The sequence below is a fragment of the Prionailurus bengalensis genome, chromosome A1 (genome assembly GCF_016509475.1).
Source record: "Prionailurus bengalensis isolate Pbe53 chromosome A1, Fcat_Pben_1.1_paternal_pri, whole genome shotgun sequence".
Classification (NCBI taxonomy): Eukaryota; Metazoa; Chordata; class Mammalia; order Carnivora; family Felidae; genus Prionailurus; species Prionailurus bengalensis.
In genome coordinates, this window is record NC_057343.1 from 95,591,399 (window position 1) to 95,604,134 (window position 12,736).

The 12,736-nt window shown below is 46.3% G+C and overlaps 1 protein-coding gene and 1 long non-coding RNA gene across 4 annotated transcripts in view; one reads left to right on the forward strand and one right to left on the reverse strand.

Annotated features, from left to right (window-relative positions):
* Positions 1–4,552: 4,552 nt before the first annotated feature.
* The window catches only part of SEMA6A (semaphorin 6A), a 135,281-nt gene continuing 127,097 nt past the window's right edge, over positions 4,553–12,736 (reverse strand). For all 3 annotated transcript variants that reach the window (XM_043572056.1, XM_043572317.1, XM_043572231.1), the window contains one exon: positions 4,553–7,954. In XM_043572056.1, the coding sequence (XP_043427991.1) occupies positions 6,756–7,954 (1,199 nt within the window). In that variant the 3' untranslated portion in view covers positions 4,553–6,755. The remainder of the gene's footprint in view (positions 7,955–12,736) is intronic.
* Positions 7,823–10,055, forward strand: LOC122478749. The gene is made up of 2 exons (XR_006296168.1): positions 7,823–7,934; positions 9,725–10,055. It is a non-coding gene; the product is annotated as an uncharacterized LOC122478749 (long non-coding RNA).

Consider the following 12,736-nt stretch of genomic DNA (forward strand, 5'->3'; position numbering starts at 1 on the left):
TAAAAAAATTTTTTTTAAATGTTTATTTATTTTTGAGATATACAGAGAATGCGAGCAGGGAAAGGGCAGAGAGAGAAGGAGACACAGAATCCAAAGCAGGCTGAGCTGTCAGCACAGAGCCTGACGCGGGGCTCGAACCCATGAACTGTGAGATCATGACCTGAGCCGAAGTCGGACGCCTAACCGACTGAGCCACCCAAGAACCCCTGTGACACTTCAATTTTAACTAGAAAGTGCTGAGGTGAAGCCCACGTTGTACCAGGAAATGGGATGAAAGAACTTCCAAAGGGTCCACCTTTAGCAAACACGGGTTCTGAACTCCGTGACATTTTTGGTATTAGACTCTGGAGGAAAAAAGCCTCATGGTAGCATTTGTGGGCACATGTGTGTGTGGATGTGTTTGCAGAGGAGGGATGGGGAACTCCCCACCGCTCAGCTGCCTCTCTTGATTTGCTCAAATTTCATTTCCATTTGCTAGAGGGACATCTGCCCATTTTTCTGCCCAGCCACATTTAATGCACATCAGTGCAGCCTAGCCCTCTGTTGAGGTCAACCGCCCCCACCCCCAGGCGTCCCGGGGGGGTTAGAGCTAAAGATACACAATACTCTAAATGGAATATTGAAGATCCCCATCTGTCTGGCGGTCCCGATCAATAAATGTGAGCCCTTCCTTCCCAATTCTGTGCAAGAGACATGACACCACCTGGTTTTAAGACAAGCGTGAGATGTGGGTTTCTAAGGGTTACTGGGTGCATGCACCCAGCTGTCACACTGCTCAGCCAGGATGAGGATTATGCTCTTAATCGTGTTATTTTGTTACGAAGGCGTTCTTTTAAATTCCCCTCACCCCTTTGCCTCCAGCAAAAAAAAATATACCAGTGCCTGAGAATGTAGGTGCCTTTTAGATCACTTTTCTTTGACTTGCTGAATGAATTTTTTGAAAGAGCTTTTGTTCAGGCTGTTCAAACCTAGGCGCTGTGGTTCTGGGGTACTTTGTGTGCCTTCTGCCAAATGATAAGACTGAACAACAAGACCTGTTTGTGTTTGCTTGACAAGGCGCTTGAGGGAGGCAGGCAGGTCTAAGATGCCAGCTCTGGCCCCATAGAATGCCTAGCTCGTTGGCTGTGTCGGGACAGCCACTCCTTGGGGCCAGCAGTCTGAAAGCACCCTACAGGCACCACTAACCCTGCAGCAAGCAAGCAAGAGAGTAAACACAACAATTAAAAAGCTGGCTTATCGGAGGCACTCCTTGAGTCTGAGCGAGGACATCCCTGGGGCCCCGGCTAAAACACAGGCTGCACCTGTTCGGCCTGGGACTCCTCTTCACCAGACCAGAACAAAGCTGACTGGGGCAAAAGCCACCATAGCAGGTGTCAGGTTGCACTGAGGGGATTGTCAGCTTCAAACTCCTGTGATTTGAGCTCCAGCCTGCCCCCTCCACTCAGCCCAGTTGAAGGCATTTGGGATCCCCCACCAGGGAAGGGGGAGGTGTGTACAAAGGGCTTCCTGAGAGGAGGGAGACCGAGTGAGGGGGATCATGTCTTCCTGGCTAATAATGTTCTAATGTTGTAAATGAATGGAGGTAAGAGACAATGAGTTTGTTCTTGGAAGAGCTGCTGTATCGCCAGCTTTGGGGTCATGGGCAAATCCTTTCATTTGATGGATCTCAGCTTCCCCATTTTTTAAAAAATGAAAGTCAGGGGCGCCTGGGTGGTTCAGTCGGTTAAGTGTCTCACTCTAGATTTCAGCTCAGGTCATGATTTCACAGGTTTGTGAAAGGGAGCCCCACAATGGGCTCTGTGCTGACAACTCAGAGCCTGCTTGGGGTTCTGTCTCTCTCTCTCTCTGCGCCTCCCCTGCTTGTGCTCTCCCTGTTTCTCTGTCTCAAAATAAATTAATTTAAAAAATTAAAAATGAAACTCAGACTAGCTTTCAGTTCTACATTTAGTGACAGCCAGGCAGGGCAAACCTGTCGGTCACATAAGGAGAAGGAAGATCTTCAGTTTAGCAAAAGAAGGGATGGTCGCAGAGCAGATTCAATTCCCTTTTCTAAAGAATCTGAAGTCAGACATGGGAGATTTTGCTTGTGGAGCTCCCACCTACTTGGTATGCCATTTGGCGCATTGCCCGGTGGTCCACAGACTTTCTGTGGACTGATCCATTTTCCACATTGCTGCCAGGTAGATTTCTAAAGCACAAACACATGTGTTTCCTGCTTCATCTACTCCAAAGATGCCCTGCGGCCCATCAGCTAAAAGCCTAGCGCATGGTAACCGGGCCCCTCTTCCCTGTCTCAGCCTTGCTTCTAGCAGGTTCATCTCAACGACCCTGCTCAAGGGCCCTAAACCTTTTGTCTCCCAGTCACAGCACACTTGGCTACTTTGTACAAGTTATCCCGTTTGCCTGGTCTAGCTGTCCAGAGAACTCATTCTCTGAAGAACCAGCTCAAATGTAGCCCTTGTGCCCCAAACCTTTGGGCCACTTCCTCCTGGGCAATTACAAAGAGCCTGCCCATCTCTCCGTGTAAGTGACGAGGCAAGAACTACATTCTAGTCAACTTGTGTGCCTGACATGCTTGACCCTCTGGATGGGATTCAAGAAATGTAACTGGCGGGGGCGCCTGAGTGGTTCATTTGGTTAAGCGACCGGCTCTTGGTTTTGGCTCAGGTCATGAACCCATGGTTCGTGGGTTCGAGCCCCGCATCAGACTCTGGGCTGACAGTACAGAGCCTGCTCAGGATTCTCTCTGTCCCTCTCTCTCTGCCCCTCCCCTGCTTGAGCACATGCGTGCTCTCTCTCTCTCTCTCTCTCTCTCTCAAGATAAATAAATAAACTTAAAAAAAAAAAGGGAAATGTAACTGGAAATACCCAAAGGTGACTGGATGGCTATACGTGTGAACTGAAACCCACCCCGTAGCTTCCCACATGCAGACTGACCTAAAACACTGTTTCAGAAAGTCAAAAGTAAAATACTGTAGCTGTGGACTTATGTAAATAAGTGTTTTAAAAACACTCCAGAGGGGAAAACCTTATCTAGGCATTTCGCAATGCTTTTCTGCAAAATAAAAATCAAGGGCTGCGTCCTGATATACCTCCAACCGTGTCTTCTGGATTCCAAGAGAGAGAAATGCTAACAAGGAGTAAAATCCCAGCACCCTTCATCTTATTAATATGTAAAAAGGCTGAAGTCACATCTGTGCAAGGATCTATTTTTAGTGGACCCTACATACTAAAATCCTAGCCTTGATCTCTTAAACTATCAAGCCTACCATAAATGTTTGATGATGAACAAGCCCATAAAAAGAAAATGCGTAAAATGAATAGAGGGAGTCAATGCGTGCTCTGCCTTTTAATTACCGGCGGTTTCTGCTACAACTCCGCTCCAGGCTGGGTGCAGGCAGAGAAAACACATCAATAATTTGGGTGGTGGTGGGTGATGGGGGAAGGGTGTGAGTACTGTAAACAAATGGGTCTAACCACATCGTTATGGATGCTCTGGAAACCCGACAGAGATGGGAAGAAGAGTAAAGTCCAACCCCAGAAGGGTGGGGTTCCAAAGGGGAAAATTAAGAGATAAATGAAAGCATTCAGGACACAAATGATAATGTAGAACAGTCTTGTTTTATTACTTTTAAGTCATAAAGAGCCTTTTCCTTGTTTTTTTTTTTTGTTTTGTCTTTTTTTTCCTTTTTTTTCTTTTCTTTTTTTTTTTTTCTTCCCATTTTACAACATACATTAAGTCATGAATCAGATGTTAGGGGATGTGGAGATGGAAGGAAAATTGGTGACGTCACAATATTTTTACAACTTTACAACAAATATAAATCTGAGTTTGTTGCATCTACCAGTGTCTAGCAAGGGTGGAAAAGCAAAGGCACACTCAGGTTTATGGACCCTCCCCCCACGCGCAGTGGGGAAAAAAAAAAGGGGAAGGAAATGCTTAAATGCAAAAGACCAGCTCAATACAAGTGGGCATTTCAGGGAGAACACAGCAAGTGAGGAGTTGTGGGGATGTGGGATGGAAGTTTTGACACAGGTCTCCGTAACACGGCTGAGGCAATGATGCTCACGCATGGGAGACAAGACAGTGGGTGCTGCGTGGCCAATGCTCTTGGGAGTCAAGTGTGGGGGAGAAGGTAGCAGGGGGGTGTATACCCATCACCTTCCTAAGTAAGTTCTGCATTTCCAAAGAAAAGTCAAGGTAAAAAACAATTATCCCAGTTTCTAGAAAAGACTTCACGGTTTCAGGGCACGGAATTCTCAGGAGGTGAACATTGATTCGCTCACAAAACAAAATAAAAACAGGACAACACAAAACAGCAAAAACCTAGCCCGCATGGCAGCAAAGCTGCAAGGGATGTTTACAGGAAAGGAAGGCCATATGCACGTGTCCTCATTACACACCTAGGTCTCTCATTATGGAGGTACCACGTTTTCACCAGCCACCTCAAAATTGTCCAAAATAGTCTTTTTTTGAAAGTTTTTTTTTTAAAGACAAGACTAAACCCAGAAGATCAAACTGGAAATAAAAAGATAAAGAGGCCACCAAATATACTGTTTAACTGTTTAAGAACACAACAACCCAAAACAATGCTCACTGTTTACAGTATGTTGACAATTTTTTTGTTCATGATAGAGTAAACAAAAGTCCCCTCTGTGTGCTCCAGCTAATGAAAACCAGGGGGAGCACACACCCTCCCACCCCACCCCCGTACAAACAATAACAACACAAGGATGAAGAAAGTTTTTAAAAAATTAAAAATCTTCCACCCCAGTCAATGTTTTTGCAGCATCCGTTGTGATTGGCTTTGTACTTGGAGTTACTCATCCATCATAGCAGGGACCAGCCCGCCTGCATCTATTTCCACGTCATTTCTTTGTGTGCAGCGCACGTGTGTGCTGAGCCCATGGCCTGGAGACACCTCCCAGGTGCCTGGCAACCGCACACAGCGTGCTCTCCAGCCAGAGGACACAGCAGAAATGAGGAGCTGGGACGTTAGACCCTTCTCTGCTGGCCAATGAGGATATCACCATGTTGAAATGATCTGAGAATCTAAGGGAAGGAGGGAACGCTGGAGGGAGAAAGGGTATTGCCACCCACAACACTGGGGGCCATGCTTGGTAGCACAGCCAAGGGGTGGGTGGAGTTGGCACTAGAAGGAAGTGTGAATCGGAGGGCGTGGTGCCGCCCAGCTCTCCCAGGCTGCAGGATTATTACCATCACCACTACATTCTTCTTCCATCTGCTAGATGCTAATCTTCCAGAGGGCTGGAGTGGGGGTGGGGGGAGGGAGGGTCAAATAAATATCTGCATTTATTTCAAAAGTGGGGGGGGGGAAATGTATCATAACGACAGTTTACAAGTGTACACAACTCAGGGTGTAAGGCACAAATTTACATGTGGAAAAGAGGCTATTCACAGATGTAACCCCACGAAAAACCCGTGTGAGCAAACCATTAATTTATGCAAAGTAGCAGCCAGCGTATTAATTAGTTCACACCTTTAGTGGATTTTGTTTGCGGTCTCACATGCAAGGTGAAATGAGATGGGTATCACAAGCTGGTGCCTTCACAGAAAGTAGGAACCACTGACAAAGCCATGTTGGCAGAAATGGGACGCGGATGTGTCATTCTAAAAGTTCCTCTCCCGGTTGCTTTCGAAGTTAGGATCTGGAAGGACTTTTAAGCTAATTAATTTTTTGCATGTTACAGGCCAGAGACCTGACCAGCAAATTAACTGGTTGATTTGAATAAATATTCCCCTGTCAACTTTTTTCCTTTAGCTAGAGATCAGACAGTCCAAACACAAAGCTCAGAATTCCAGCTCCAACTTATTTACTCAGTGAATTTATTGTAAAAATAAACTCAATTATTCCAGTTAATGGATTTCACGTTAAATAGTTTAACTTTCAAGGGGCTTTCTGAAGAGCTGTTCATAGGATGGTATATGGAAGAGTCCTTTCCTTAAGGAAAAAAAAAAAAGGGTGAACAATAAATAAAGAGTTACTTGCGTTAACGGTCACGTTATTTCATTAAAAGAGAGGAGCAGAAATCTATGACATAGTTGCCCAACATGGCATTAATCTGCTAATAACAGAAAGCTGTAACACTGGTGGGCATTTCACAGTATCTGAGCATAGTAAACTTCTGCCATTGTTAAAGTCTGAGTTAGAATTATCAATGAATCCTTTATTTTTTTGTCTTTTGAATTTTCATGATTTTTAAAAATGTATTTGTGTTTTGCAGGTGGAACGCCAGCCCTGTTCGGCAGCGCCCGGTGCGGTCATGGACTAAGACGTTGCAGTCGTTCACCTGTGTGTGCGTGTGTGTGTCCGTGTGTGTGTGCGCGCGCGCGTGTGTGTGTGGGGGGGGTGCGCGCGCGCGCCTGGGTGTGAGAGCCTGTGCGCGTGCGCGGGTACGCACGCGCATGCGTGTGGGGGTGGGGGTGGGTGGCTATGTGCTTTTGGCTCATGTTTTGTGATGATAATTTAAGTCTTTCGTGAGTCCGACCTGTTGCACGGTGTTCGGGGAGAGTGAAGTCCGAGAATGGAGGTGAGTCCCGCGTCGCAAACCTTCACCAAACCACGTGGCCCAATTTCCCAGAGTCCCCCGGCATCCCCGAGGGGGACCCAGCGTCCTCTGCTCCGCCGCGGCCATCTTGGTCTGGTGGGTACTCAGGCAGTGGAGGGCCTCGCCGAGCTGAGCGCGCGCCTGGCCTTTCCCGCTGGTTCGACACCTGACCCCTCCCCCTGGGATTATGTACACGCGTCATTGGGCTTCATGGATGTGGAAAGGGGGGCAAAGGAGGGTTTGGGGGGTACGTCCGGCTTTAGCGAGGGTGTGCGCTTCAGCCCCGACCTCGTCAGCGAGTTGTAGGCGTTGAGGCTGGGCTGCCGCGAAACAGTCACGGCCTGGCCGGAGGGCGGCGCGCCGTGCACCTGGATCGAGTCCACCCGCTGCGGGGCGGGGGGCGGGTTGTCTCCCCGGCCAAAGCTCTGGTTTCTGGACAGGTGGGAGGAATTGGAGCAGTTAGTATTGTTTCTTTTGAGAGTGGTGGCCTGGTGGCTTCTCGTGAGCGAGTTCGTGGGGTAGCTCCTCTTATAGTCAAGGCCGTAGGAGGAGGAGTGGTGCATTTCCAGCCGCTTGCTCAGGCCGTTCTGAGACAGGGAGGCTCCCGGAGGGCCCAGGGAGGCCTCCCGCTGGGGGACTTTGGGGGGCAGGCTGTCCAGGTTCTCCACGAGGTTCACCCCGTGGTTGGGACTCTTGCTGCTGAGATGCTCCTTGATGGTCTTATACTCCAGGGTGGCCGCCTGGTCCTCCAGCGCCATCTGGGCCACCTCGCTCATTTTGGGCTGGTCCACGTACTCATGCGGGTAGCCCTGCTGCGTGATGGGCAGGACCACCACGCTGGGGATGTGGCTGGGGGAGGCCCGGAGGGGCAGGTCCGTGGGGATCACGGGGGAGCCCATGGGGGGCATGTCCTTGGTGCACGCATTGATGAGGTTCTGGTTCCTCTCCCACTCGCGGCTGCCGCGGCTGGGCTTCCGCTTCTGCTGCAGTGTTGGGGTGGACTCCGGGGTGGGCAAGGCCGCCAGGTCTAAGTGGTGCTGATCAGCCTTGATGAGCATCTTGGCCGTGTTGCCGGGAGTGGCGAGCTTGCCGTTGTGCATGAGTGGTGTGAGGATGGCCTCCGGCTTCGGGTCTTTGGACTGGCTGTCCCCAAAGAGGCCGCTGAGCTTGGTGACGCTGCTCATGGAGCCCCGGCGCGAGTGGGTGAGCTCCTTCTCTTTGCGCTGCACGGCGGACACGTCTTTGCGCCTGTGGTCGCAGACGCAATAGACGATGATGCCGGAGAAGACGGCCCCCATGACAAAAGCCAGGATGACTGCAATGGCCAAGAGGGTGACGGGGACGAGCTGGTCATGGCCTTTGAGGTAACTTTCCCGAATCACTCCTGCAATAGACATCGCATACGGTTTTAAGACATGAAAGCACACCGCGAGGCTTATTTCGGTTTGAAGTTCACCCCGTTAATTAATAACAGTAATAAGTGACAATAGCACCTCTGCACAACTTGTCTTGGGGCGCAGCTTGCCAAACGTTAACTAATTAACCCCCCCCCCCCCCCGTGAAGTATGCAAATAGACTTCCTTTGTTGCTTCTTTGTGTTCTGAAAAAGTGCTTTAACCTCTGTCAAGTATATGCTCTTTCTACTTTGTTTCAGCCCCTGGAATATGACGATTTTTCATTTCCAGAATTTGTCCCGCCTCCTTTCCCCCTTCGTCTTTTTTCCATCTTACCCTCATAACATTGGGATAATGGAGATATTTTGAGTATGGGAGAGGAAGAGGCAACAATTTTATGCCCCTTAAATGAACAAATGGCACAACCCTCTAGGCTTCCAGGGTCTTTTCTTATGACTTCTTTGTGGGGCCCGTGGCCTCTATCTGGAGAAAAGCTGTGTTTGCATTTCAGGCAACTGGAGGAAAGAGCACGTGTGTCATTTACAGTGAAAAGAAAACAGTTAAAGCTCACATTACAAATGTTTATGCTGATTTTGTATCATCCTTCTCAAAAAAAAAAAACCCACAAAAACCCATGTGCACTCAATTTCAGGTAAATATGCTGAATATGTGAATGAAGCTCTTCCCTTCCTTAAACTGAAAGAATATTTAAGGGGAAGAAAAAGACCATTTGGGGCCCTGTAGTGAGTGGGTTTGAGAAGCGTCAGGTCTCATTATTACAGTTAGGGTTTGCTGCCACGGTGAGATTCTTCAGCAGAGCTAATCTCTTCAATTTAATAAAAATTATGTGACTACACCCGTCAATAATCTTACACTACATTAACCGAGATGCTGTATTTTTGAAGAAAGTTGCTTTCTTCCTGTTCCTGCTTAATCAGCCACCAAGCTGAGAGACTCTAATCAAATGGAAACACTGAAGCTCTTAGTTTTTAATACCAAGTGAGAATACACATCACAATTGTCAGATCTTAAGTGCTTGATGCAGTAGCTAAAAACAAAATCTCAAATACCTCAATTCCTGCCTCTGGAGAGTGAAAGAACATGAATACGTTAGAGACACTGCATGGGCTGAGGAAATATAAACATTGTTCCTATTATGGAAATGATAGTAAGACAGAAAATGTACCTTCTCTGGTCTCAGGAGAAACATTTTTCATCTACTAAATCAACTCTTTCTGGAATATGTTTAATGTATTTTACTGGCAGATATTGCTGGCACAGAATTAGAATGAAGCAAAATAAAACTCTTACCCCTTCCTAAACCCACAACATGCAACCCTTCAACTTCTGCTGAGATACTTTGTAACCATCACAGCTGAGACCTTGAAGAAGTGCAGCTTTGTCATGGGATCTTTCTGCTAAAATATTTTGATTGGTGAAGCCCTGGTTTTAAAACTCAGAAGCCTTTGCCTGTTGAAAAGAACATTCTCTTTCTCTTTTCTTTCTAAACATTCCTCCTCCCCTCAGTTGTGACATCACAGTTGGTTGCTGTGGAAATGATTGTCCTGTGACAAAGGATTGTGACTTCAGGGGCGAATAAATAGAAGCAGCAGATATCTCTTGAGAAACAAAGATTCTGTGATTAAACAAATGCCCTTGGTAATGAAGGGCAGGGCAGGCACTTCACCCCAGGGAAAAAGTCTGTAAGATGGCAGGATTCTGAATAATTTCCAAATGTGACACTTCTCAAATATTTCCAGATTTATCTTTGTGAACTTTTAAGGGGGTAGAAACGGAGAAGCAAAAAGCAGCAGGGGATTCAGCTATAACTCACACCTTTTATATCGTGGAGCTCCCCAAACGGTGAGGTGCCTTGCATTCAAATCTGTTTTAATACCTAGTCACAGAGGAACTGTGCTAATGAAAATTTCTTCCTTAAATTTGCATTTCCTTGTTGTAATGCTGAAATAGCAACTGATTTTCTTTCAGTTTTGATTATGTTTGGTGTTCTATTGAACATCATTTTTAACCACCTACATACAATGGCACAAAAATGTACACCTGTGAATAAAATGGGTTTGATTTCCCTCATTGACTTGGTGATCTCAGTGAATTTTAACCACAGGGTAGACCTCGCCCATGGGGTGGGGGTGGGGGTGGGGGGAACTAGGTAAATTTTTCTTAGCGGGTATTTCACGGATCTCTTCTTGGCAACACTATTTATGGGGCTGTGTCTTCCCAATAAATGCATACTTATAATAGGTAGTTATCTACAGTTGACTTTGGTATTTTACAATTTAAATTGCCTCTCAGCTTGAGAGGAACTGGGAAAGAAGAATAAGGCTAAAGCAGTCCCATGTATTTTATTCATCATTTAATTGGGAAAAATGTAAAAGTTTCAAGGTTATCCAGGGCTGCTTTACTTTTAGTTCCCAAATATTCCTCTTTGATGTCTGAAGGTCCTTGACTGTCTTAATCTCATGGAAAGCACTTGCTCTTTTACTGGGAAGAACATTTTTAAGGGAATAACATTTGAGTTCAAGTTTTTGGTTGTTAACAAATCAAGTACGGTCTGACCTTTGAGAAAAATGGTGTCTCACCCCTCCCCCGCCCCCCATCTCATTTTGTTATGTAAATAGTGCCCTTAAAAAACTCGCATTCCCTTCAGTTTTGAGATCACTACCATGAAGCAGGTGGCTTCCCTCATCTGCTTGTGTAAATTCAGAAATCCCATGTCCAAAGTTGCAAATAGATCAGAGATTAAGTTGAAAGCGCAGTCAAGAAGATAAGAAGTTCTAAGTTATTCTTGGAAAATGCCTTCCAAACTTAAAGCTTTCTGCTTATATCGTGAAAAGGGCAAAGGGGCATTCATGGAAATGATTGCATCAACTTTGTGACATTGGTCACTGTCAAGAAGTAAACACACTGGGTTTGTCAGAGGGGTGGGGGTGCAACCAGCGCTAGCGGTCTCCGAAGGCCTGGGGTCTTAAGCTCCCACTTGCTGTTGTGTGACCTTTCTGGCAGGTGACTTATCGTCTCGGGGCCTCAGTTTTTTCATTTGCAACGTGGGTTCACACTCTTAAAGCCTTACGGGGTTCTTGCAAGAATCTAATGAAGTGACGAATAAGAAAGAACTTAAATGCTGTAGTTTGCTGGACAAATCTGAAGGTCAAAAGAAGCCACAGAAGAGAAGTGGGTTAGGAGCTCACTGAGGGCATAAGAGTAATAGTCACAGCTGCTCCATTTCATCCCATTTGTTATGTATGGGTCTCCCTGGGGAGGAGGGCGGACCTGTCCTTCCCAGCCCCAGACCTTGTGCTGTCCAAATGCTGCCAAAGGGATGATGTGTTGAGGCAACACAAGAGAGCACATACCTCTGTTTCAGGACTGCCTGTAGGTTCTGCATTGTGAAGTAAGTAAAACAACAAAAGCGGGAAGTGTTGAACAAAACACGGTGATTATAGACTTCTGGTGGACTAATAATCTTGGATTCAGCTCCTTGAGGGCAGGGACTCTAGTTTGTATGCATTTATAACCTTTACTATCACCAGGGATCTTAGTTGGGCACTTGATAAATGATTATTGAATAAATGGGTTTGCAGTACATTGTAGAGACCCTTTTAAGTGGGCCTCTAAAGTTGGTGGGTCATTTTTGGAGTGACCATAACCTGAAGTCACAGAACCACATTAGATCTCCATCCATAGAACAGAATATAATAATACTAACATCCATTAGACAAAAGAAATTTATAAAGGTGCTCCGTGTATGTTCAAAATGATAATGAGGAACTATTTGAAAAATCAAAAGAAATTCATTCTGGGATAATTCCAAAAGAGATGTTGAGGGTAAATGAGTTATTTGTAACAACTGGGTGCTCTGGTGGAATTAAATAATTGAATAATTCTAAACAAATACAACTCTTTAAAGGGAGCTGGCTGAACATCGTTGCTTCTGAAGTTGCATGGAAATCCTGGGGAAGTGGAGGGGCCTTTGTAGGGTGGCATACTCCATCTCCAGGTATCTCTCTCCCCGCACCGCCCCCCCCCCCCCCCCCAACTAAGAGGACCAATAAGAGTTGGCTTCTCTATCCTGGGGCATTGAAATGCCTTCCTCTACCAACCCCTGGGCCTTTTACTCTCACCAGTCGAAAACGGGGCATATAATGAAAACAGTATCTGAAACAGCCTTTGCATTGATTCATTAACCACCAACTATTTCTCACCAGTCATGAGGTGCTAAATGGTTATTCTTTCCACCTTCCTATTGCAGGAAGCAAGGCACACAATGGCTTAGAGATTTCTCTGAAATCATGTCTTAAATTGGCAGAACTGAGAAAGAATAGAATCTTCACTTTTTTCCCCCTGAGGTGAGAGAGTTTTTAGATGCTGGAGGGTTGCAGAGGGAGGTCTCAGAGGGGCAATTTTAAGCTCTTTGGAAGCTGAAGCAATGAAAAGATTATGAACAACCCCACCCTCCAGGCCTTGCAAAATGTAATTAAAATAAGAACAGTTACAAACTTCAAGGAAGTCCAACACAATTCTGACTTTTCCCACGATGACCACATGAAGGCGTATTGAAATTTCAAACACCAGATTGTTATATACAATAAGGTTTCCGGTAGCCCTTCTCTTGGGTTCTCTACAATTGCCAATCTGCCCTGGAAGCCCAGTGCCAGGCTCTGGGACAGCAGACCTCAGAAAAGATGCCCTCTTGGACTGTAATGTTCTTGGTGCCTTCAGCAGGCATCTCCTAAGCACAGACCAAAGCACTG